The sequence below is a fragment of the Epinephelus lanceolatus genome, chromosome 16 (assembly GCF_041903045.1).
Source record: "Epinephelus lanceolatus isolate andai-2023 chromosome 16, ASM4190304v1, whole genome shotgun sequence".
NCBI classification, from domain to species: domain Eukaryota; kingdom Metazoa; phylum Chordata; class Actinopteri; order Perciformes; family Serranidae; genus Epinephelus; species Epinephelus lanceolatus.
In genome coordinates, this window is record NC_135749.1 from 1,574,043 (window position 1) to 1,601,531 (window position 27,489).

At 44.2% G+C, this 27,489-nt stretch overlaps 1 protein-coding gene across 2 annotated transcripts in view; it reads left to right on the forward strand.

Annotated features, from left to right (window-relative positions):
• gabbr1b (gamma-aminobutyric acid (GABA) B receptor, 1b) overlaps nucleotides 1-27,489 on the forward strand; it is a 136,135-nt gene that overhangs the window by 49,192 nt on the left and 59,454 nt on the right. For both annotated transcript variants that reach the window (XM_078175582.1, XM_078175581.1), the window contains exon 7: nucleotides 20,790-20,950. In XM_078175582.1, the coding sequence (XP_078031708.1) occupies nucleotides 20,790-20,950 (161 nt within the window). The remainder of the gene's footprint in view (nucleotides 1-20,789; nucleotides 20,951-27,489) is intronic.

Genomic DNA, 27,489 nt, shown 5'->3' on the forward strand with positions numbered 1-27,489 from the left:
ATTTACAATTTATTTATTTTTAAAAATCAATGTTTGGCATCAGGCCGTTGGTACTGACACGGTGCAGGTCTCTGCTGCACACTTCAAGTATATTAAAGTTTTTAAAAGCAATATAATGGGTGTTTGGCAATTAATAAGATCTAAAGTGCAGATCAAAAGGAAAGTATTCATCTAACATCCCTCTGTCCCTGTAAGAGAGTGCTGTCCAGTGTTTGTTATTAAAAAAAAGTCTTTTGATTCTTTTGATTTGAGGGCTCTTACAGACTGAAGGAATATGAGGAGGAATGGACACATAATCTGAGGTAGCCAACAACCTGCTTTTATACATCCGAAAAACTTCTATTAAAAAAAAAAAAAAAAGAACTGCTTGGCAACCAGAGCAGGCCTCTAATTGAGACAGGTCTTTATTTGTCACAATGTGGAGCCACACCAGGCTGGTGAAAGGGCCTGGGTGTTTAATTGGGACTAGACTTTAACTGAAGATTTACAGTAAACAACTTGGACACATTACAGATATCATTTATGATATAAACAAATGTGGACCCAGCACTGACCCCTGTGGGACTCCACATACAACCCTCAACAAGTCAAACTTATTATTGTTTATTTACACAAATTGATGTCTATTTTAAAATTAGTCACTGAGCCATTTGTGAGTTACGCCACTAATCCCACATCTTTCCAGTTTGCTCATTAATAGTCTGTGGTCAGTCTTAGATATCCGAAGACTCCTACTGTATGTTCTTTATTATCTATTGTTATTTGTTCCATCAGCTCCATCACTGCAGGCATATCTTCAGCAGTATAACATGAGGATAGTATTTTCCTTCAGGCTAATCTACAGGTTGGTACCAATTTTAAAACTTTCTGGCTTTTTTGATCAGATTTCCGTTCTTTTGAAATTGTACAGCAGCTGTAACATTTAAACAGAATCCAAAAATGACCATCGCACACACTACGGAAGACACTTTCCAAGCAGGAAATAAAATGTCATGTGGCCACTTAATTATTAAGAGTTTTAATGATGAAACCTCATGAAGTCATTTCACACATTTACTACACAGAGTAAATTTCTCACATCCTCTCTGACAGCCTCATTTCTCACAGTCCCTGTCTCATGAGCACGAGGAGGACAGAGCTCCAATGTCCAGGATGACCTCAGCAGCTTGTCAAATGCACGTCTAATATAGCTGTGTCTCGGCCTGTTGTCCCACACTCTGATGCTGTTATTAATGCAGTGATTTATTGGCCTGTCAGACGCCTCTCTCCTCGTCTAGCTGAGGCTTGAGAGGGTCGGCACAGGTTAAGTGCTTCGCCTGAGGGCAGGAGAGCTGTGATCCGAGCTGCATTCCAATGTCCAGGACCTGCCAGGCTTCCACCAGGGACGAACAGACTGAGGGTTTACTTTGGTTTGGGGAGGAAGTTACGTGAGCCGGTGTTAAACAGGATCAGCAGGGAGAGATATGTGGCAGCAGGTCCAAATGAGGACGCACCAGTACTGTTTTCAGGTGCTTTCAGATTCAACACAAAGCAAATATTTACTTTTCGAGGGGCCAGTTTGACTGCAGCACTACTGCAAGCTGTGTTTATTTGCCACAACAGCAGATCATATGATATCTTACAAAAGGTAAAAGTTTGTATGACTTTTTATGAATACGCACCCCCACCAGTAAGGCTAGAATTAGGACAAAACTCATGGTGGGGCGTCATCATAAGGTATCATGACAAGTTGCAGTTATGTATGTGTGTCACTCATTGTTTATTTTTGGTTTCTCATGTGACACAAGCCAGAGTCCTGAGCCAGGTTCAATTCACAGGTACGAGCACTGGTAAAAATGAACTGCTCACTTTTAAAATCAAAATAATATTGTGTTGTGACTTAACTATCATGGTAATGCGGTATCGTGGGGTCTCTGGTGATTCCATCCCTACTGATTGCCTAGCTGGCATCCTGAATCCATCCTGTTGGTGTTTCACTTTTCCTTTTTGAATGATGACCACAGACTGCCACCACTTCCTGCTGTGGAGTCATTTCCTCTCACACAGGTGCAGAGCGTAAGTGCTGTAGTCTTTGCCCTGAGTACAAGTGCAGCTTTCTGGCAGACAGGCGTTGTGGGCTTTGTGTCAGTCAACCTTCTTTGCCACGAGTTCTTTGGTGAGTCTGGGTCTTTAGAGGGTTTTTTAAGGAGGATAGCATTTATTAGCACTTCAAACATTTGCCGATATCTTTGGCCACTTGCAGCCAGCAGAAAGATAGGTAAAACATAATATTTTTAATAATAAATTTAATTTGTAAAACACTTTTCATTTATAAAAAAAAATCTCAAAGTGCTACAGCACACAGTAAAAGGTAGATCAATTAAAACATTATTAAAACAAATTCAACAAGTCCTAGGCCTAGTCAAAAGCTTCTTTAAAAAGGAAAGTCTTTAAGTCTTTCTTAAAGGCATCCACTGTCTGTGGGGCTCTGAGGTGGCCGGGTAGAGCTCCAGAGACGAGGGGCAGCAGAACAAAAGGCGTGGTCTCCCATAGTGCGGAGCTTGGTTCTGGGGAGGTGGAGAAGGTATTGGTTTTGGGAGCGTAGATTCCGGGTTGAAGCTTGCTGGGTGAGTAATTCATTGAGATAATCCGGGGCATTTCCATGGATACACTGATGGGTGATGAGAGCAAGTTTGTAGCTGATTCTGGCAGAGATGGGGAGCCAGCGAAGGGTGCGGAGTACGGGTGTGATGTGTTTGTGTTTTCTGACTTTCAGGAGGATCCTAGCAGCACTGTTATGAATAAGTTGTAATTTTTGTAGACTTTTGCCAGGAATTCCAATTAGAAAGGCGTTGCAGTAATTGAGCCTGGAGGAGACACGGACTAGACATGGACTAGTTTCTCTGCATCAGAGAGGGTGAGAGGGGACGGAGTTTAGCGATGTTCTTAAGGTGAAAAAAGCAGGATTTACACAGATATTTAATGTGATTCTCAAATGTTAGGTGAGGGTCCAGTCTCACGCCAAGGTCAGTACCTGTAGATGAGAGGGGAATGTCCTGACCAGAGAAGGTGATGGTGGTTAGAGAAGATGACTGGACCTGATGAGGGGTGCCAATAAGTATGGCTTCGGATTTGGAACAGTTGAGTTGGAGGAAGTTACGACTCATCCATGCCTTTATCTCCTCCAGGCAGTTGGTGAGTGTGGACAGAGGTGAAGATGAAGATGGTAGAGCAGTTGAATGGGTTGGGTCAGTCCTGAGATACAGCTGAGTGTCATCGGCGTAGGAGTGGAGTGAAATATTATCACCTTATAAAGTTAATGTGTGTTGAGGATATAAGGTTCTAACTGGAGCCACAAATCACCAAGAGACAACTGTTGCATCCAACCGTCATTTATTGTTGTGCAGAAATGATGATGAATGCTGGTTAGATGCTTGTCATGAGTTTTGCCATGATTACTGATAGATTCTCAAAGACACATGGCAAACACCATCAAACACTCAGAATGGAAATGTTTGAAGACAAAGAGGAGGAAGTGAGGTCCTGACTCCTACTTATAGACTTAGATGTGGGAGGAGCTACCAAAAGTAACTCAAACTGAACCCCCTCCTGACGTCCCCTTGAGGATGTGAGGTGAGTCAACTTGCAGTTTCTGACAACGTGGCAAACACACACCTCATATATCAACGCTTGGCGCCCTTCAGCATCTGTTGTGCTGGGCTGCGTCATTCTTAGACCCACAGAGCCACTGATGTTGTATAAAGAGTGAGGACATCCACGTGGGGTTGGTGGGCTGAACAAATACTCCCATCCAGGAGACCACTGATTGTGTCCCAATGTGAAACCAAAACTCTACGTTGAGTTATTTTAATTGCACAACATTTTACATCACGTGATGTCACATTACGTTGAACAGACCTATTTGAACCCAAACCATGACCTTTACTCTAAACCTGACCAAGTGCTTCTGTTGCCTTAAAAACAAAGTAAACCTCTGTTTGTTAGGTTTATTGTGAAGAGGCACTGATTCTGTAACGAGCTGCTGATAGACAGGGACCTCGAGCGTCAGAGTTTGACACATAGGGCCACTGACCAAGCGGTAGTATTTGAGTTGGGAGTGAGAATGTGTCGGCCTACAAAGCTCTGATTGGCTGGTTCTTTCTCCATCCAGCAGAAGCAGCCGTCTGTGAGAACAACACCAGACTTGTTTGAATCACAGATATTAACCATGATCCAGAGGTGTGAAGCCAGGCGGGCGTACGGCAGCTTTGTGGGACCACTCCCTCAGGGTAACGTTCCAGAAACAAAGCCAGGATCTGAAATGTGATGCATTCTTCTTTCTAAATAAGTCTGTCAGCTGAGCACATCAGCCACTTCCTCCATTTTGTTTGTTCTACATAGAGGCATTTAAAAGCGACGCCGCGGCAGAGGAATCAGCTTTTCAGTGCAAACACTATAACCATGAGAAATAGAGACGCCAGAAATAGCTGAACAGGTTCAGCTGCGTGCCCACAGACAGCCGGGGAGATTAGAGTGTGTTTTATGGAAGCACTGCAGATCACATTAATGTTATTACATTCAACGGGAATGAGCAGAGAGAAGGATGGAGCAGAGAGACGAGCTGGAAGGGAGGGGATGGAGATGAAAATGGGTGACTGGGCAAACGAGACAGCGGATGGATCGGGAGAGCAGAGCGGTGAAATAGAGCAGAATGAGCAGAGAATAAGTGTGAAAGAAATAAGGGGAACTCAGCGAGATGGAGGTGAAAGGTAAAGTTTGGTAAGTGAGAAGCTGAGATGTTGCCGAGGAGACGGTGGGATATCAGGAGGAAGGAGAGGATGAATCACACACTGTATCTGGACTGTTCCTAATTAATTGGAGCCCGACTGCAGGGGCCCGCAGAGAGGGTGGCCGTCATACAGAGCAGTCAGATGTGGTCAGCCACCGCTGCCCCCACAGCACACAATGAATCGCTTGGATGAGCTCCTGACTATCATTACATTCAACTAGCTGCAGCGCCGGAGCAGTGGAGGCTGAAAACAACAAGTTAAAGGCTCGTCTCTGTGGAGTGTTCGGGGCAAAGGCCAAAGACGAGGGTGACATGGGCTTAATGCAGGATTTTCATGGACACTTAAAGTGAAAAAGGCCAAAATTAAACAGAAGGTTTTAAAACGAGTTCAGATCGGCTCCGACAGGAAGTGACCACCCAACACAAAGTCAACCACACAGTGTCTTTCTGTAGGTTTGTGCTGACATGAGACCTCATTCACACAGTGAACAGTGTGTACGCACAAATGTGTGCTCAGACTGTGTGTGCGAACGTTTCACACAAAAATCTGAGATTCATCTTTTTTTTTTTTTTTTTATGCCTCCGCGGCGACGATAGCCACGACTGGACGCGTTATGTTTTCGGGTTGCCTGTCTGTCCGTACATCCCATCCTTATGAACGCGATGTGTCAAGAACGCCTCAAAGGAAATTCTTCAAATTTGGCACGAATGTTCACATTTTAATCATTAAAGGTACTCAGCGTCATATCTCAGGAACAGAACCAGACTGGTCACCTGAGGCTGGATCCAAAACATAGTCAGTCCCCAAAGTGGTCAAAGGTCAAAATCACTGTGACCTCTTTTGTCTTATTCTTGTGAACGTGATATCTTCAGAACACCTGGAGGAAATCTCTTTAAATTTGGCACAAACTTTCACTTTCAAGAATGAAGTGATTGATGGTCAAAGGTCAAGTTGCTGTGACCTTGTGTGCATCTCATTCTCGTGAGCGCAGTATCTCAAGAATGCCTCGAGGCTTTTTCTTCACATTTGTTTGCTGAAGTACTTTTCGATTTTTTTTTGTCAAAGGTCAAAGTCACTGTGACCTTGTTTCCATCTTATTCTCTTGAACAAAATATTTCAAGAGAGCCTCGACAGAATCTCCTCAAATTTGACACGAACATCGATATAGACATATGTTATGATTTTATGTAACAAATAAATCGACTGACTGATTGATGACTTTGATATTTTGTTTAAGTCGTGTTCAAGTTACTAAAATCTAGCATCTCCAAAACGACTCATGTTGACAGAATAACAACGTCTTCGTAAGGCGCAAAAAACAAAACCCGATATCTGTAAAACTTCCACACGACATAAAAATTCTAATGTCATCAGACGTTCACCAAATTTTAACATCTGTCAATGAGTCCAATGTCTTTATGACGTCATACTGACGTCCATCACCAGCTGGGTTTAATTAACATCCAAACACACTGTAAAGAGGCGCCCAGCTGCTCACCTGGTAGAGCAGGTGCACCATATGCAAAGACTGTCCTGACACATGACACACACACACACACACACACACACACACACCCCAGGCTGTTGCTGTCCTATCAGATGAAGGCAAAACGCACCCAAAAATATCTTTAAGATAATACACTTAAAAAATGTGATCACCTAATAACTTAATTTGAAGTCTGGTGAGTTTGCCTGCTGCAGATTTTAAAAATGATCAAATATGACTTGAACCAAATCCTGAGGGGGATGTTGAAATATTTTAAACTGGACTGTGTGAGCTGATGTGTGTGTGTGTGTGTGTGTGTGAGGAAGATGAGAGGGAGGTGATGACAGGAGACAAAGAGGGAACAGGAGGCATTAGAGGGTGTGGAGAATCAGGACGCTGATCAGGATTTGGAGGGACAGACGGTCTGAACAGCAGGTGTGGTCGAAAGCAGCAACCGGTCATATTTCACACTCCGGTTCAACAGAGCTGATGGGGGCTGGTGGGGGGGCGTGGGGGGGAGCACAGCCATGTTTCCGTCACCGACTGTTTCTACAGTGAGTGCGTGTTATTGTAAAATCTACAGCAGGAACACAGTTGTAATCTGTGGCAGGGGAATTAGCTGACTGATGACATCATGAAGCGCCACAGTGATTGTCAGGCTTTTATTTTGCCTCACGCGGCCGTGTACGCTGGTAAATGTGTTGTGCTCACCACTGGGAGAGCTGGAGACGGCTGCTGATGTAATTTGTGTTCTGAAATATATGAACAAATGCAATTTGGTGTCAAATTGAGCAAACGTGTCTGGAGACTGCGCTCCATGGTGGAGTGATAAAAGGATTACTGCACTGATGAAATGAGAAGGCTGCGTTCAGCTAAGACATGACGAGGGAGGTGGGGACGGGCTTCATGTGGAACAAGGCTTTATGCTTATTGTTGTCTGTTCTCCACGCTTTTAATATTTCAGAAACAAACCTGTCCCATTATATAAAGAGCACAGAGGGAAACACAGAGTGGGGGAGGAGACACGCTGAAGAGCAGGTTGAATTTAAAGTTTCAATAGTTCTAATGGTTCACGTATTCTTGCCGAAGCGTCACGGCCCGATGCACACAGCTGCACACGGTTTGTGGAAGGTCTTTATAATTTTACTTAATTATTTTGAATACACTTTGGCAGCAGAGACGAGTGAGGAGTCACAGAGACATGCAGTGAATACAGAGGACGGAGAGAGAAATGAACTGAGGCTGCTTTCACACCTGCTGTTTGGTTCTGTTCAGTCAAACTCAGGTTGGTTTGGCGCCTCGTTTTCAAACTGTATGCTTTGACTAAAATGAACAATGACAGCAATATAGTCCACGATGAGCAGCGCTAAAATCAACCTGCGTAGTTGTCCCTCCATTGTGACATTAGAAAGTGTCACATTTATCTTGCAAGTGTACTCTTCTTCAACGTTTGCTTTACTTCCTGGATTTTTCCCACATGGAAATTCTGACCAATCAAGAGCAGCTTTCTCACACAAGGCATTTGATCTGGTCCTCTTGTAAATGCTGCCGTGAGAACACCAACCAACTCTAGGCAATTATACAACTTTGGAACAACATGAGTCCCTGATTCAGACCAGAGGAGACCACTCTAGGGCTGACAGCAGCCTGACGATCAACCAAATCAACCTTCTGCTGCCATATTTTCTCATAATTAGATTTTAATGGCGTCTGTAGCGCTCGCACCAAACCGCCTGTCCATCTCATGCTCCATTATTCCCTCACTCGTCCACAAGAACCTGAGATACTTAAACTCCTTCACTTCAGGCAGTAACTCACTCCCAGCCCAGAGGGGGCAATCCAGCATTTCCCCACAGAGAACCATGGCCTCAGATTTAGAGGTGCTGACTCTCAACCCGACCGCTATGACTGCATTTTTTTGTCAATGACCTTTTGTCCACGACAAAAGCAAGATGATGACGAGCTAAAAATAGATCTTGATAACAAAAACTAAGATGAAACCTACGTTTCATTTTCGTTGACGAGATGAGATGTGATGAAAATGTTGGTGGTAGGATATCAGACACTGAAACCTGAAGACGGTCGTGCTTGTAATTACCTTGAAATGCTATAAGGTGCAGTAAACTCAGTATATGAGGACACAGGGTCTCAGGAGGATAAGATGAGGACAGCGTGTCGTGTTGCTCCACTGTTATTTCTTATGTGAATAGAAACACAGGCTCAGGCATGTTTAAGTGCGTCAGCCAGATGTATAGACGTCACTGTGAAGAGGACAAAGCAACCAGGTTTATGTTGTCAGTTTCACAGCCTGTTGTGACCTGTTGCGTGTTCGTACTCTGTCAGACAGAGGAGTTTGCGTGCTCCTTATTTTATAATGAAAACAGTTTACCAGAGTCACCAGAGGACAAAATGTGACCTCAGTGTGCAGCAAATGGGTTTTGTCTGTCTTTGACACCTGAACTTCTGTCTGCTCAAAATACATTTAAAACACGTTATGCCTTTTTTCCCGCCGCTGTACCGAACTCACACCAAACCAGAACTCTTGAACCCGTGTACAAACCAAACTGCAACTTCTGTGAAGCTCTAATGTTTTTTGAGATCAGCGTACAGGAAGGGAAGGTGAACGTTAATGTCCCTGAAGGGAAATTTGGGATACACACAGAAGTCATAAGCAAAACAAAACAGACAGCACACGACATAACACACAGAATCCAGAGTCACACACTGTCAGGGGGAAATCATGGACATTATCAGAGATCAGAGATAGCAGACGGGACAAAGGACGATTTGTAACGCTCAGTGCTGCATTAAGGGAGGCACAGCCTGATGGAAGCATCTGAAACTCAACATGGAGGGGATGATGAGAGTCTGAGACAACAGACTGAGCTTCAGAGGTGACCCTCTCCTCATACAGAGTAACACCAGTGATCAGCTTCACCACCTTGTCCAGCTTGTTCTTGCTTCTAAGGCTCAGATACCAAACCAACAGACAGACTCAATAAAAGCATGATCGTCCCATCAACACTGAACCTCCTCAGCTTCCTCCAAAAGAATAGGCGTTGGTTTCCCTTCTTACAGATGCTGTCAGTACCTGCACTGCTGCCACCACCTCCCCCTCGATCACACCAGGAGCAGGAAGGCGGGGCCTCCTCCGAAAAGCAGTAAACGTCTCACTGGTCTTAGACACATTAATGTGTTTAACAAAATCCAGTACAGGGCCATGATCATACTCTGATCCATGATGACGACTTACAATAACCGAGTCGTCCACATGTGTGATCAACATCAGAGCGCCGTGACTGTGTTCATCTTCATGAAGTCTAATCGTCACAGTGAGGTTGAAAGGCTAAAAACTGTGCTCAATGAGTCGTGTCACTGCAGCTCTCTGTGCAACAAGTTTATCTGTCAGGTGTAGTTTGAACCTTTGGACAGCAAGTTGGGCTGCGTCACGCTCTTTATTAGGAGTGATACCACAGAATTTGGTTTTGACACTTTACCAAGTAGCACAGGGTCAGAATGGACGATATCAGTGCTGCTTTTCCATGTAGGGGAGAGCAGTGTGTTATGATTTATGAGGTGAATAATCAGTCTGCATAGGTGACCAATCACACTTTGAAAAGGTGACATTAACCAAAGATGAAGATTTGATTTGGCTAAAATATTAATGTCACTAGGCGACTTCATACCTGAGCACAGCACAAGTGAGAGTCGGGCATCAGCTCCCAGCAGGAAACAGGAGGGCTGGGAGGTTACTGTCCTCCTCCTGCTGACATCAGGTCAAAGTGAAACTAACGTGGGATTTAGTATACTTGTGCACCAGCTCTATGCAGACCCTGCGCCGTACCCTACACACGTGGCCTACGCTGTTAGGAGCATTTATACTTGTGTGGTGGTGTGTCTCTGTCACTCTGCAGTTACAACTCCAAAACACTAGGTGGCAACAGGGTTTCTGTGAAGTGCTGTAAAGTTTAGTTGATTCTAAACACACAGTAAACACACATTAAACACACAGTAAACACACATTAAACACACATTAAACAAACACACAGTAAACACACATTAAACATGGTTTAATACAGACAGTTTCAAACACAAATCAGCTTCACTATAACTCACAGCATTCACAGACAAACACTTGTCTTTATCTGGACACATTTTCCCCACAAATACAACATGCTAACGTTATTAGCACAAGCCTATGGCATTTTACATTGTATAAATTAGCCTAGCAGCTAGCGATCTTTTCCTCTACTCATATGAAGCCAGGGACAACAGCAACATTTAACAAAGGTAACGTTACAAAATTCAGCTCCATTACAACTCACAAGGTTCACTGACAAAACAACTGTCTTATACTAAACACGTTTTCCAAACAAATACAACATGCTAACGTCATTAGCACAAGCCTATGGCATTTTACATTGTATAAATTAGCCTAGCAGCTAGTAGAGATTTCCTCTGCTCATATGAAGCCAGGATAAATCACACACACTTAAAATGCTATTTTAGTGGAGGCTTTATTGTCTTCACAATTTATTGTTTCTTATCTGTGAAATTAAAGTAAATCAAAGCTTTGTTTCCACTGAGGGAAATGGTTTCAGCTTACAGAGACAGACAGGAGGTCTGCGTCGCTGTGACTTTGATGCAGAAGTATAAATCCCCCTGCAAGAAGAAGCTGCTGGGTCTTGAGTAAGTTGTTTGAGTGCAGACGACACAAAAGCAGCAGAGAAGTAAAGTATAAATTCACTGGATGTGTTCAGATTGTTGCTTGCACAGACAGAAACTAATCTCTGATTTGGTATAGATCCTGTTCACTCTAGGATTGATCTCTAAAGTGAAAATGTAGCATCAAAAGTCTTGATATTTTGGTGTCAATCTGCCCACCCCTACTCTGTATGCTAAGCTAGGCTAACAGCTGATTCTGTTGTTGCAGTGTCAGTTTAATAACAGTTTATGTGGAGTGTTTTTTTGCTATCCAAACAAACAGGAAGTAGATTGTGCATCGCTAAACAATTTAAATATCAAGCTGTTCAGACTTTAGTGTCTTCTGATGTGGACATGTTTCGTTGCTGGAGAGAAATCTGAGCTGTTGTGTTTCTCTTTCTCTGAGTGGTAATTTTTAGCTCTCGCTCTCTAGCAGCACATCTCTCCGCCTGCAGCAATCTTGGCAGCCTGTTGAGCCAATTGTGGTGCCCTGCAGTGATCTAGCAACCTGCGCAGCCAAACATGCTGCCCCCGTGTGACCTGGCAACCAGCACGACCAATCACAGCAACCCCCAAGAATCGATCGAGGCCTCACAGCCTCCACTGAAGTCCCGCCTTCGTAGATGCCCGCAGTGCCATTCAGCAGCAGAGTGCCAGTGGAAACGAGGTCTCAAGACCAGATTTGCCTGTTTTTTTGTCCTGATATGATGCAGATGGTGTGAAATGTTAATGAGGCTTGCGGGGTGCTTTTGGCAGCCAAAGGAGAGACGCACTGACCTCGAAACAGGACACAACTGTTCTCTTCTATGCCACGAGCCTTCTTCTTAGGTCCATTCATATAATTCATACCAAGTCTTTACTGCAGCATGTTTCTGTCACTACAGTGTCACTATATAATGAGAATTAAGAGCTTTAGGTGAACCTCTCTGTTTCTAAGTGCAGTGCATTAAGTGATAATGGTAATAAAGTAAGATGTGTTATCTGACTGGGACTGAAGCTCTGTGATGTTTCCCTCTCATCTCATCGTCACTTTGAGCCTGTGCTTTATTTTAGAACAACCCTAAAGGCTCACTGCTGAGCCAGGGACAGAAAGCCCATGAATATCAGATGCAGCCTGCAGCTCCTGGAGTCCTATCAGGACTGTTGCACAAGCAAGTACTTAAAGATCCCTTCTCTTCCGTTCATCCACACCGCTCTCTAACTGCCTCTGTTTAAAACCCCGAGCCCTAACAAACCCGGCCACTTTCATTATTGTCATTAACAGATGTCAGCCACAGCCGGCATACGTGAGGAGTGTGGGTCCGTCGGGAGGGTAAAAAGCACTTCCTGTCTCCTGGAAATCGCCGTGTGAAGCTAACACAATCTGGTAATTAAGGTTTCACCTTAATTCACCTCCCCTGGTAACAAGAGCAGTTCGGTTTAATGGCTGTTTTGTTGGCATTGTCTTCAGACACCGAGTCCCACTTAGAAGAAGAGAGATCGGCAATAGACTCGGCACCTCTGGGCTCAGGTGGAAGGAGGGTGAATGCCTGTGCTGCATTTCATCATCTCAGAGCATGAGTACGAGTCTGACAGGGCGCAAGAGCATCTTTCCACTGAGTGTGTGTGTAACACGGTGTCGTCCCTCGACAGCAAGGTTACTGAGAATAATGAGCAAATATACAATAAACTGTACCTAAAACTCTTCTATGATAGTCTGTGAGTGGAGAAACAAACTAGGATTATGCCCTGTGGTTGTATGACTCCGCCCACCAGTCCACCCTGTGGTTGTATGACTCCGCCCACCAGTCCACCCTGTGGTTGTATGACTCCGCCCACCAGTCCAGTGTCTCTGACAGTCTCCATCCATGTCAGTGAAAACATGGATGCTTCACACACAGAAGATCTATACAATCAGCACAGTTTCAAGATTAGAGTCACCAATTCAGTATCTGACCAAATGTCTCCCCTTCTGTTCCTGAGATATGACGTTAAAACATGATGATGTCACAGTCAAGCTGACCTTTGACCTTTTGACCTTCATTATTTTATCTTGTTAGACATTTGTGTCAAGTCTGGTCAGAATTAGTGCATGAATTCTTCAGTTATGGACAAAAACTTATGTTGTGAGGTCACACTGACCTTTGACCTTTGACCACACCATTTTAATGAGTTAAATCTTCAGTGCAGGTGGATGTTTGTGTCAAATTTAAAGCCATACCCTTGAGGTGTTCTTCAGAAATCTACCACGGGAGATACTGCTTTCACAAGAATGAGATGTACGCAAGGTCACAGAGACCTATGAAATTCTAATCAGATCATCCTTGACATTCGTGCCTAATTTTAAGAAATTCACTCCAGGTGTTCTTAACATATCACCTCCACAAGAATAAGACAAAAGGTCACAGTGATTTTGACCTCATTGCTGAGTACAAGTGAACGTTTGTGGCAAATTTGAAGAAATTCCCTTAAGCTGTTCTTAACATATCGTGTTCACGAGAATGAGATGGCTGCAAGGTCACAGTGACCTTGACCTTTGACCCTTGACCACCAAAATCTAATCAGTTCATTGTTGAGTCCAAGTGGACATTTGTGCGTTCACTTGGACTCAAGGATGAATGCTTTGGAGTTTGGTGGTCAAAGGTCAAGTTTCCTGTGAAAACAGAAGTGTATTTTGAAAACAGACAATGCATGTAACAGGCTGAAGTTGACACGGCGTCCCAGAACGTCAACAACCAACACACCCAGGGTACCTTGGACGTCATATGTGGACGTGGAAAGTCCATGACCAAACGTGGACATGTGACGAGGTCACAGTGAGGATGTGTTGGTATTTCTGGGACACCTCTGGGATGCTTCTGAAAAGCTCTTAAACACTGCATCTACTGGAATCACAAGAATTGCCCAGAGTGACGCAGTCAGCCTGAGCGGCTGATTGGTTGCCTGCACTCTACTGACTAACTACTGATATCAGCAATGGAAAAATAAAAACTCCACGGTCACCAGCTGCTCCGGCCTGGAATGGATCAGCGGCTCGGGAGTCTCCCCAAACTTCCAGATGGCGAGCAGTGAAAACTCAACGACTGATGGGTGAAAACCAACCGACCAGTGAAGACTCCGCAACTGACCAATGAGAACCCAGCAGCTGGCGGGTGAAAACTCAAGCCACTGACGAACAGAAAAAACCCAGTTACTGACCCCTGAGGACTCGGGTGCTGACCCATCTGCAGTAGAACCAGGCTCAAGCTGTCGGCTCTCTTCACCCAGCAGTTTCTCTTCCATTCTTTTTTCCCCTCTGTTATCAACATGGCTGACACTCGTCTCTGGAGCACTGCTGAAAGCTGCATGCCAATGTGGTTTCATGCAGCCAACCCTGACGGGACTCAGTTTTGACAGACAGTGGGGAGAGATTGTCCCTCTGTGCATGAAACACAAACAAAGAGAGGCAGCCGTGTTTGCATTGCAATGTCTCCACATTAACCTCGTTCAGATCGGCTCATCTGAGAAGCTGCGGAAGAAATGAATCAGAATAAGGTTCATTGCGAAGAATGTTTTCATCTGTAAGGAATTTGCTCTGTATTTGGTTCATACAGTTAACATATTCAGAGGGAATGTCGTGCCTTGGAAAATATAGGAATGAAAAAGAGACCACGAGGAGAAGCCAGCAGAGGAGGCAAAACAAAAGATGAAGCATCACTGCAGCTCTCTGTTTGATCTGCCGTTCCTTTTAACTAAACTGGGCCTGACAGCTTTTTTTAAACCATTGTTCACAAAATTAGAGTTCATTTCCGGAGCAGAGATTCATGCAAGTGATCAGTGTCATTTAGTTTTACACTAATCAGGAGGTAAAAAAGACTCGACTGTCAAATACGTCCTGATGCTGAACATGTTAAATAGAGCATCACGTTAGTTCAGGCAGGACACGATGTCAGGGTCAGCTCATGTCCCAGCTACATCAGCTGATCTCAAGCAGCCCAATCAGCTAATGGATCAGCTGATTGATGGAGGGGAGTCAGCTGATAGATCACATGATTCCTTTCTAAACAACCAATCAGCACATCTCATTCATGACGCCCTATTTAAACTGCTCTGGCCTGCCTCCACCCCAGCTCCTCCTTTTTATGTTGTGTCTGACTTGTCAATGTCATTTCTGTTTGTCACTGATGCTGCTCTGTTCTGTTCCCGGGGTCTTTGCTGCTGCTCTCCCTGCCTTAGGCTTTCCATGTAGGCACATGGAAGGGCAGAGAGGTTTGCTCTATCTGCCCCAAGTTTTCCTCATGTGCATGAGGAAGGGCAGGGAGGTGTGCTCTCAGCCTTAGGGTTTCTGCATAGGCCCAAAGAAAGGCAGTGAGGCCCCAGTACAGAGCCATACCACCAAATATAATCCTGCAAATGGAAATAAAGTTTTCTTTGATTGAAGTTGTCCTGACTGAATTAATATAAATTGATAAATGATAAATAAAAATGTGGTTAAAAAATGTGAAGGGCCCTAAAGGGGGTCACTGTAAGATTACATTTGTGCCACTAATTTGTTTTTCCTAATGCATTTTGGGGAGACTGCACAGAAAATGTAGAGAGGTGGTAGTTGGGGGGATGGACCATGAACAGAGCTCAGGACTGTGCAGACACTGTGGAGACCAGGGTTCATGTCCTGTGTCTTCTACCAGTATGTAGTTCCTAAGGGTACCTGCTGTAGCTCTAACAGAGATCTGTGTGGGTACATGAGACCCTAAAAAAGAGGCTGGATCATGGGGAGTACCACCAGTTTCTCCTCCATTGTTTACCAACTGTAAACTTGTTGCCATGACCACCACAGAAGCCCCGCCTCTCAAATCATCCCATTGGACAATGGGGAAAAAGTGGAGAACACATGGGGTGCTTTTTGCTCTGAGTTGAGTTTTTTTCAACTTGAGGAGTTCAGTGTGCTCCAGCCTAGAGTGCAGAAACACAAGGTGCGTAGCAACGCTAAAACAGCAAAAAGCTTCATTCTCATTGAAAACAATAACAGAAAGCCTCCTCGAGCTGCTGAAACGGTTTCTGTGTGATCGGAGCCTTATTCTCCATTCAGCAGGTTATTCACAGTTAACTCAGGTAATTCTTTTAATCCAAAATCAAAGTCCAAGAACAAAGTTTAAACATCTTTCAGGACAAAAAGGTTCCCTTCAAACAGAATATGAAAAGGCTCAGTTTAAGGTGTCTTTTGCCATTTGAACAGGTTTTAGTCTCTGAGGCTGCTTTCACACCTGCCCTGTTTGGTTTGGTTCAGTCAAACTCAGGTGTGTTTGCCCCCTCAGTGCGGTTCATTGTGCAGGTGTGAACACACCAAAACAACCGGACTGAGACCTTCTTGAAGAGGTGGTCTCAGTCCGGTTCCAAAGGAACTCTGGTGGTTGGTTTGTGGTGAGAAGGTGTTCCGACCTGGATGTGAAGCAACTGCAGTCACATGACACATTGTTTGGGTTAAACATGAGCATGTTACAGTCCTGGAGGATTATTAATGTGCACCTCCTCCTGTACTGCCTTAATATGCACATTCAGCACATCCAATGCATCAAAACATTGTTTTCTAGTTGGAGCCGCGCCTCGTTTTCAAACTGTATGGTTTGACTAAAATGAACAATGACAGCAATATAGTCCACGATGAGCAGCGCTAAAATCAACCTGCGTAGTTGTCCCTCCATTGTGACATTAGAAAGTGTCACATTTATCTTGCAAGTGTACTCTTCTTCAACGTTTGCTTTACTTCCTGGATTTTTCCCACATGGAAATTCTGACCAATCAAGAGCAGCTTTCTCACACAAGGCATTTGATCTGGTCCTCTTGTAAATGCTGCCGTGAGAACACCAACCAACTCTAGGCAATTATACAACTTTGGAACAACATGAGTCCCTGATTCAGACCAGAGGAGACCACTCTAGGGCTGACAGCAGCCTCAGACACGGTCCTGAACGTCTCTGGTCTCTTCAGAGTCGGTCCTCCTCTAGCTGCGTTTTCTCCGTCCTACTGCTGCCTTTGTTCTGCTCCTCAGTCCTGCTTCAATTAGGTGGCTTAAGCACCTACACTTGTGAGTGGTGGGGCATTCTGGGAGATGCAGTGTGTACCATGGCGACCATTTTGTGATGTTGCTGCCAGTCCTGTACTGGAATGTGTCACCCCTCTACTATTACAAGGAAGTGACATCCAGTAAACCAGTGGCAAAGAGGAAAGGGGCTTTTACCCAGCAGCCCCAGCGGGTTAATTTGGCCCTGTATATGAAGAAAATAAGCCTCGCACATAATGACCTTCACTTGAAGAAGAGAGGGGAACAGGATTAGACGACTGAACTCTCCTAAGCTCTTTAATTGTATTCATTGAACACCAGCAGCTCTGCTTTTACCCTCTTCATAATGAAGTGCTCAATTTTATAAAATTAGAATATTATTTATGAAGCCAGAATCACTTATTAGCTCTGCTCAGTGTTACTCAAATTTGCTGGGGGGGGGGGGGCTCCAGACAAATCGGGAGGCATTACAGCACTGTGTCGTCTTCCCAGTTCCATGTCCATAGAAACTGGTTTAACAAATTGTGTGTGCTGAGCTGTCTGCTCCCAAGTCACAGCAAACGACAGCACAGTTTGTTGATAGAAATGAGCCGGAGCTGAGGGATGTGGGAGGCACAGATACATGCCTCTCTTCTCTAGCAGCATGGATAATCCCAGAGAGATGGCGAAATAGATAGGAGGAGGCACAGGGAGATACATATCAGCCCACCCGAGAAAATGAGAGCCGGTCGGGTGAAGAGCTGCGCCTGGAAACAGTAATAGGATGGAGCAGAGAGAGACCGACATCACGCCGCCGCATCACCAGATAACAGGAAGGAACGGCCGAGAAGAAAGAAGCAAAATAAATGAGAATGAAGAGAGAGGGATCGGTGTCAGCCCGTCACTGTGCTGTTACATTATTAAAGATACACTCAACACACACACGGACAAAATGGAAGGCTTCACCACTCTGAGGAAGAGTCAGTAATGAAGAAATGTGTAAATGTAGGAGTGTGTGGGGGAGAAGCAGAGCATGATTCACTGAGATCTCTTAGCTGAATTAAAAGATTGTGTTGGTTCATGAAGTAAACAACAGTGAACGAGCTGAATCCATGAAAACATTTGCTTTGAGAATGTCCCACCTGTTTGGGACGACAAGGAGTCACCAGATCAGAGTCCTGCACCCGCTCATACCCGCACCAGGACAGACCTGTTCCCGACTCACAGCAGAAACATAACTTGTTTCTTCATGTGCAACATGTTAGTCTGGAGGTTTAGACTGGTGTCCTCTCACAGAGTTGGTGATTCAAACTAAACTTTCATCTGAGTTCAGCCTGTTTACTTACAGCACAGCTACACTCACAGATAACTGAGCCTCCTACCTGCCTGTCAAACACCATCAACCCACAAACCTTCTCCAGTCCGGACTGAGTGGAGTCCTGCGGGGTGAAGCTGTGAAGTCTGTGAGCGGAGCTAGCTGCTAACAGCCACAGCTTCAACTAACAAACTCCACAAATCCATTCAGCAGCTCCACCATCCACAGTCAGACACACACGGCTGATTATTTACTGCTGAATTACAGCTCACAACTCGCACCAACCCAAACATCCTGGTGCAGACTATTTACTGGAGTTTACCAGCCTGTCGCTCATCAGGCATCTGAAGATCATTACAAGAACAATGTCCGATAGTCCACAACATTTTTTGTCACATCTCGTCAATGAACATGAAACATAGATTGTGTCTTTGGGTTCATTATCAAGATCTATTTTTAGCTCGTCATCGTCTTGTTTTCATCATGAAAAAAAAGGTCATTGATGAGAAATTTTCATCATAGTTTTCGTGTTTCCCAGTGAGCCATGCCAGACAGCATGCACGACTCCAGAACCCTGGAACACACTCACCTAAATGAAACGCAGTTGATTATAAGGTTATCCATTTCACCTGTGAGTTTTCAACATTGCTTTCTGGTTGAAAACTGGTTGATATTTGACCGATTTTCAACCTGGTAAAATGTGGTTGTATCAGCATGTCACAAAAACAAATTTGTTTCATCCCAGCGAGCACTTTTCTGTTGAGAAGACATTTAAAACATGACCTGGTCTTGAATGAAAGTTTGTTGGACCCATCCCTCCTGCCCCACTTGAACTTTCGCCGCCTTAACTTTCATCCTTGTCCCACTGCATTTCCCCCTGACGCCGCTGGTTGCCATTAAACTATAACAGCAACCAGCGGCGTATCATACCGATGTCAAAGGACGCCTTTTTTTGTTGGTTTCTGACGCCACATGTCACCGCCCAATCACCGGATTTCGACAACTTTGAAGTCAGACAGGACTCTTGTTGTTGTTGTTGTTGTTTTTGTTGTTGTTGTCTTTTTTTGGTGCCTAAGCGACCAATGAAATCTTGCCAACTAATAACCTTCAGGCTGACTAACATTTGGTCGTCTGTTAATATGGAAGCTGTGGACAGTCCCACATGGGCCCCACGTACAGATGTTGGCTGGGATCCGGCCCTGGTTCCTGTGTGACTGAGCTGAAATAACAAGATGAGATTCAGTGGACAATTAAAGCATCCCATAATAGTCTTAATGAGGCTTTTCCACGCTGGCAGAAATACAGTCGCTGCAGAAGAATGTGATTAAAGTGTGTGTGTGTGTGTGTGTGTGTGTGTGAGCACCTGCGTCCACGAGGTGAAGTTACTCTGACGCCTCATTAGTATTTGTCCATGTAACCTGGCGGTGAGGAGGAGGAGGAGGAGGATGAAGGGCAGGAGAGGGGGGTTGCTGTCGGAGGAGGAGGAGGAGGGGGAGGGGGGAGGGAGGGATGGATGGATGGCGGGAGGAGGAAAGATAAATGAGCGGGGCTGTGTTAAGGGATTGCAAATTCAAAGTGGTTTGTGAAACGGAGAGACTGAGCATCCCTCCTCCTCCTCCTCCTCCTCCTCCTCCTCTCACACTCTCTCATGCTGCTGCAGTCCGCCACAATCTACCGCACAGACCTGCGAGCTCACACGGCTCCGTCATTTGCTCCGCTCTCTGCCGACCGAGCGACCGCATTCCAGCACCGCTGTGGCATCATCATCCTCCTCATCCTCATCTTCCTCACATCGACGCCATTGGATTACTGCAGACGGACATCTGTCGTGTTTCTGTGGTGTTCCCGTGCAGCAGCGTGTTGTGCGCGTGCTAACGAGCCATGAGCGTGTAGGCGGACTGATGAGGAAGGGCAGATACATGACGAGAGGATCCGGACACAGTAAAACTCCTCGTGCGGCTCCTTCGTCAGGAGGTGAAGGCACGCGGTGACATAACGAGCGGAGTTTAGTTTCAGCACCTCGGACAGCGCAGCCGGATTTCATCACCTCACCGCGGCTTGATTTTCAGCTCAGTCTGTGACGTGGAGGAGCTGTGTGTTCACCTCCTCACTTCTCCTCTGCTCCTCATTGGTTGCATTGAATGAGTTGCACAGGATGGTTTTTGCTCTGGCAGAGTAGCTCAGTGTCACAGGGCTCACTGACTTGGAGACTTCACAGCAGGGTCTGTCAGCTGTTCGATGCTGTCTCTGCATCAGCTCATTATAAACTGAGCCACTCAGTGTTCTCCATGTGCCCCCGTCTCTGAGGAACGCCACCGTGTGCAGCACATGGGAATTCATTCCCCCTGACCACGCACAGTTAAACGGTGCAGACTCAAAGCTGATCGGTTCAGGAGGAATAAAGTGAGCGAGCCCTTCAGCGTGCAGCAGCTATGGCTCGGCTCTGCCACAGCCTCCTCGGCAGGTCTCTGACCCTGACCCTCACTGTGCTCCTCTCCTGCTCCTGCCCGGCTCTAGGCAAGAAGAAGCTCTACATCGGAGCCCTGTTCCCCATGAGTGGAGGCTGGCCCGGAGGACAAGCCTGCATGCCCGCCGCTCAGATGGCTCTGGACCTGGTGAATAAGAGGACCGACATCCTGCCGGACTACGAGCTGGAGCTGATCCACTATGACAGTATGGTGAGTAACTGACACACTCTGGGCCGTCACTGTGAAGCAACACATAAACTCATGCTGTTAGTTTGACACAATGTTTAATGTTAAATCAACATTTTTTGAGTTAATTTGACTCCTTTAATACAAATGATTTCACCTCATTAGTTGAAGGCCAACTGAGGCCAGTTGGAGCTAAAGAGGTGGAGCAGCGCGCCGTGCAGTCTGACAGCTGTTTTAGGTTGAGTCTGAGACTTGAGATGAAAATGTCAAGTAGTTAAAGTCAACATTTAGTCACAATGTTTTCTGTCTCTTTAAACTGATCCAGTGAGTCTGATTCATGGATCATAAATCAGACTCAAGGCGACAGGTTGTATAAAATAATGTGTGTGTCATGTCTCCAGCAGTGTGTGACAGGTTTAAGGGCTGATTTACGAGCACACACTTACTGATCGTCATCTGAAAAGCTCAACATTTCTCTATTTATGCTCTCAACAAATAACTAATGTGAGCCAACTAGGATTTGTCCCCAGGTTCATTGTAAACTCTGACTTATCCATGTGACTGTTAAGAAGCAGAAACATAACTTGTTTCTTCATGTGCAACATGTTAGTCTGGAGGTTTAAACTGGTGTCCTCTCACAGAGTTGGTGATTCAAGCTAAACTTTCATCTCTGTCAGAGAAAACTGATCTGAGTTCACACTGTTTACTTACAGCACCGCAGCTCTTTAAATATGTTCTATTTTATTTCATTATTAGGGTTAGTAATCCTAGGTATTCTTCTTCTTCTTCTTCTTCTTCAGAAGAAGAAGAAATCATACTTCCCATGGGTGAAAACTCAGCAAACTTTGCACAAAGGTCCAGTCTCATGCCAGATATCCTCAGCTGTAAACTCAAGCCAATAGTCCTGATGGTGGCGCTACAGCAAGCGTCTAAAGTTCAAAACTTTGAAAATTCATCACAAATCAACCATACGTGCTACAACTTCACAACTTTCATCAAACTGTAGCCCCAGTACTGAAGAAACTTTTGTACATTTAAACCTATTAAAAATTATGAAGTTTTTGATTTATCAAAAATTGAGCCTACAGTGCATCAAAATGTTTGACTGTAAACGGTACTGTAAACATATACATGCAAATTCTTGCTAAATAAATCTTCAATGTTCATGAAAAAATGACAAAATTCTAGAGTCATGGTAGATGATGTGCGGCAAATTTCAGAATTTTATCTCAAAAACTGAATTTTTGACAGCATTTTGAATTTTGCTCTAATGTGAACAATTGGAGTCAATGTAAAAATGGCAAATTTAAACATCAGTTTTTCACTTATGGAGCAAATCAATCATTGTTACAAACAAATTACCAACATCTCCATGCTGTCTAGATGCAATATGTGTATTTTCAGATTTTTGTCTTAATAACAGAATTTTTTACAGTGGTTTCAAATCTGCCTTTCCATGCATGGACGGCTGCTTTCCTACACAATATTGAATGGCTTACTCAGTTTGTGAAGCCACTGTTGAGTTGCTACTTGCCAATTAGCTCAGAGCAGTAGATGACTGTCTTAGTTTCCAGAGGTTGCTCAGAATTGCCTAAAAATGCCCGGACCCGATCCATCGCTGTGCAGCAGCTATAATTATTTTAGTGTTTGAAATACATGGATCAGATCAACAACCCTCTGCTCCCTGAGCTCCTGCCACAGCCTGAACTTGTTAATCGACTCACACTCAAAGTGCTTTGACACTCCTTGTCACATTCACACATTCACACGCTGGTGACAGAGGCTACTGGAGGAGCTGGGGATTGAACCCCCGATCTTCTGATTAGTGAACAACCCTCTGACAGCCGCCCACTTGACCGTTCATGTCAGGTCAAAGGCTGCAGACAGTCTGAAGCAAAGTTAATAACACGCGGCTGTAGACTCATAATTAAAACCCTTCATAATGACTTTACAGTCATTTATAACTACAGACCTGTAGAGTGATTACAAAGTGTGAGACCCACTATGGGTTTATTAACAGACTGCTGACTGATAACTACGCTCAGTGGATGATGTGGGGGGGGGGGGGGGGGGGCGAGAAGGGGCACCTCCCCCCTTGTTAGCAAAATGACCAGAATATGTCCCCTTGTTAACCTGCTGACCCTCTCCGTCCCCGGTGCCAGACCCAGACCTGCTGCTGATAGATTCATAAAGGTCCCACATTGTAAGGAGTCATGTCCTCTGTTATCATGAACCATGATGAGCCGTCAGGACTGTGTTGTTATTGACAGAGGGGTTAGCATTGTCACCTCACAGAGCGTTGGCTCCTGGTTCAAACTCTCACACCAGAGCCTTCAGGGTCGGGGAGCCCTTCTGTCTGGAGTTTGCATGTTCTCCCTGTGTCAGTGTGGGTTTCCTCCAGGTGCTCCAGCTTCCTCCCACAGTCCAAAGACATGCAGGTTAATTGGTGACTCTAAATTGTCCGTCAGTGAATGGTTGTCTGTCTGTCCCTGTAACCCTCAACAGGATTAGCAGTTACAGGATGTAACGTGTGTATTATATGTCAGTCCAGAGGCCGACCCTGTTGTGTCACATGTCAGGTCTCTTGTGATTCCACGGTGCCGACATGCTGTGTAAAATCACACAGTGGAGCGACATGATGTTGCTGTTTGTGTAAAAATGACTGACTGCTTCACTGTGGCTGTTTCATTCATGTCTCCACTCTGAGATGTGTCTTCCCACATGTCGGCCCATCATGAGGACAATCAGCAGTCCGCTGTGTGTTGTATGTTTTAAAACACAGCATTCAGGTCATAAAATGGGTCGCAGCCCCTGAGAAATGTTCTGCCTCCTGTATGGTGGCATAACAACTGCATCTGTGTGTGTGTGTTACATACACACACACACACACACACACTGTGCTAATGGCTTCCTGCCTGCTCACTCTGGAAACTTTCCTGTTCATCTATTTCTGTTTTCACTCAACCTGAACTCCAAACGTTACGAAAGCAACTCGACATTTTTAAATTCAAATGTGATCTGAGCAGGAAAATAGACCAGAGATGATGCATTCAAGGACACAATAATAAATACTTAAAAACAGACGAGTAAGGAGATAAAGATGTGAAGAAGCAACAAGTGAACAAACAAAAGTAGCTTTAGATTATTAGGGTCTGCAGCTTCTGCAGGAAATGTTTCAGCAGGTCAGGTGACACTGAGCCGCCTCTTTTATTATTGTTATGTATTTGTTTATTCCCATGAACACAAAGAGCACGGTCAGACACTGCACACAGAGTTTACCTTTTCCTCTGCTTCAGCTGTGTCCACGTCCAGCTCTGACCTCCAAACACAGAACAAATCGCGCTGCCTCTGATGCCAGATCACACCTCACAGTATTAATAACTCACAAATAAATACAGAAAATACAGGAAGGTAAAAAAAAAAAGAAACAGATAAACAAGTAGTGGACTATAAGAGAGCCCAGAGGAACAGAGTAAAGAGTTCTGTTTGTATAAAGTCTTTAAAGTATTCAGGCTGTTCTTCTTCTACACTGTTCATATGCAACCCTGCAGAAAGTTAATGCACCAGTATGTGTGTATAACCCACGTACTTAGGAAGGTTGCAGTCAGATGACCAATGAAGGAAGGAGTCCCCATAAGAGGCCGCATGCATGCCGTGTTTTTTGTGTCCTCATATTCATTGCTTTGAATGGAGATACACTGCAGGTGCATTTAAGTTCCAGAGTGACGCAACATGAGATGAACCGGATATAAACCCCTTCACCTGTAGTGGTGGGCTCAGCATTGCAAGTCGTACTTTGAAAAAGCAAAACAAATGGTATCAAGGCATGTTTGATGTCTCAAATATATCCCTAAGCCCAAAGCGCATGGTCAGGTTTAGGCAACAAAAAAAAAAAACCTGATCAGGTTTAGGCAACAAATACACATGTCAGGTTTAGGCAACAAAAACACATGGTCAGGTTTATGCAAAAAAAAAAAAAAAAAAAAAAGACGTCGAGTTTAGGCAGCAAACACACGTCAGGTTTAGGCAACAAAAAAAAAACCTGATCAGGTTTAGGTAACAAAAACACATGATCAAGTTTACGCAAAAAAAAAAAAAAATGACGTCAGGTTTAGGCAACAAAAACACATGGTCAGGTTTAGGCAACAAAAACACATGATCAGGTTTAGGCAACAAAAACACATGGTCAGGTTTATGCAAAAAAAAAAAAAAGACGTCGAGTTTAGGCAGCAAACACACGTCAGGTTTAGGCAACAAAAAAAAAACCTGATCAGGTTTAGGCAACAAAAACACATGATCAAGTTTACGCAAAAAAAAAAAAAAAAAATGACGTCAGGTTTAGGCAACAAAAACACATGGTCAGGTTTAGGCAACAAAAACACATGATCAGGTTTAGGCAACAAAAACACATGGTCAGGTTTATGCAAAAAAAAAAAAAAAGACATCGAGTTTAGGCAGCAAACACACGTCAGGTTTAGGCAACAAAAAAAAAACCTGATCAGATTTAGGCAACAAAAACACATGATCAAGTTTACGCAAAAAAAAAAAAAAAATGACGTCAGGTTTAGGCAACAAAAACACATGGTTAGGTTTAGGCAACAAAAACACGTGGTTAGGTTTAGGCAACAAAAACATGTGTTAAGGTTTAGGCACCAAAAGAATGTGGTTTGGCTTAGGAAACAAACACATGGTTAGGTTTAGGCAACAACAAACACACTTGGTTAGGGTTAGGCAACAACAAAAACACGTGGTTAGGGTTAGGCAACACCAAACACACTTGGTTAGGGTTAGGTAACAACAAAAACACGTGGTTAGGGTTAGGCAACAACAAACACACTTGGTTAGGGTTAGGCAACAACAAAAACACGTGGTTAGGGTTAGGCAACAACAAACACACTTGGTTAGGGTTAGGCAACAACAAAAACACATGGTTAGGGTTAGGCAACAACAAAAACACGTGGTTAGGGTTAGGCAACACCAAACACACGTGGTTAGGGTTAGGGTTAGGCAACAACAAACACACTTGGTTAGGGTTAGGCAACAACAAAAACACATGGTTAGGGTTAGGCAACAACAAAAACACGTGGTTAGGGTTAGGCAACAACAAACACACGTGGTTAGGGTTAGGTAACAACAAAAACACGTGGTTAGGGTTAGGCAACAACAAACACACGTGGTTAGGGTTAGGTAACAACAAAAACACGTGGTTAGGGTTAGGCAACAACAAAAACACATGGCTAGGTTTAGGCAACAACAAAAACACATGGTTAGGTTTAGGCAACAACAAACACACGTGGTTAGGGTTAGGCAACAACAAAAACACGTTGTTAGGTTTAGGCAACAAAAGAATGTGGTTAGGTTTAGGCAACAACAAACACACGTGGTTAGGGTTAGGCAGCAACAAAAACACATGGTTAGGTTTAGGCAACAACAAAAACACATGGTTAGGTTTAGGCAACAACAAACACACGTGGTTAGGGTTAGGCAAGAAAAAAACATGGTCAGGCATATCATACTACTACAATCTGTGGCATTTGGCTGCGTTATGAACTGACGGTGCACGTCAGCGTGTCATACTGCAGCCACAGGTTCCATCTGCCTGACCAGCTGCACATCATAACACTGTGAAGGTTTCATCCAGCCGTGTTACAAACTAACCTAGTGACAAAGTATTGGAGGACTTTTGAATGAGACCAGGTGCAGACCGCACCAAGTAATTTTCATGTAGATCAGGTCACATAAGTCTTCCAGGACTGAGCACAACACTAGACCTGTATGAGTCACTGAACTTACCGGAGATACGAGCTCCGCAGTCGGTTCTTTGATGACGTGAGCTTTCAAAGGAACATGAGACGTGAGTCATGACAACATACTGTATGACAAACACACTGCATCAGCAAACGGGAGCAGCTGTCACGAGCTGAATGTCGCCAACATGGATGTGATGGACATCTATACAGTGTATGAGCTCTAACTGGCTGCCGTCGCAGCGCTGTTTGTGATACTGATTTACTTTAATGTCAAATGACATGTTTTCTCACAGTGTTCGACATGATTGAGCGTTTGTGTTGGTCACATGATCAGATTCTCTATTTTAGAGTCTTTCACTGCCGGATGACACACACACACACACACACACACACACACACATTGTTCTGTAGTTATTCATGAGGAGGAAGGGGGCTGTGCTAAAGGGAGTGGCAGGGGGAGGGACTTATGTGTTTTTGTTTTGGCTGAGAGAAGGGGCAGACACATTTTAACAGCATTATTTTTAAATTTTGGTGATTTTTCTAATTTTGGCAATAAATTTTGGAGATTTTTAAAGAAACTATGGGAATTTTTTAAAATTTGGCGATAATATTTGAAAATAAATTTTGGCTATTTGTAAAGAAAACATGCCTTTAAAATTTTGGCAATTTCCCAAATTTTGGGAATCATTTTTATATTTTCACTATTTTCAAAGACAACTGATGTCGGTGATTTTCCAAAATTGGACAATAATTTTTGGAGATAAATGTTTTGAATTTTTTTCAAATTTGGGTGATTTTACAACTTTAGGCAAT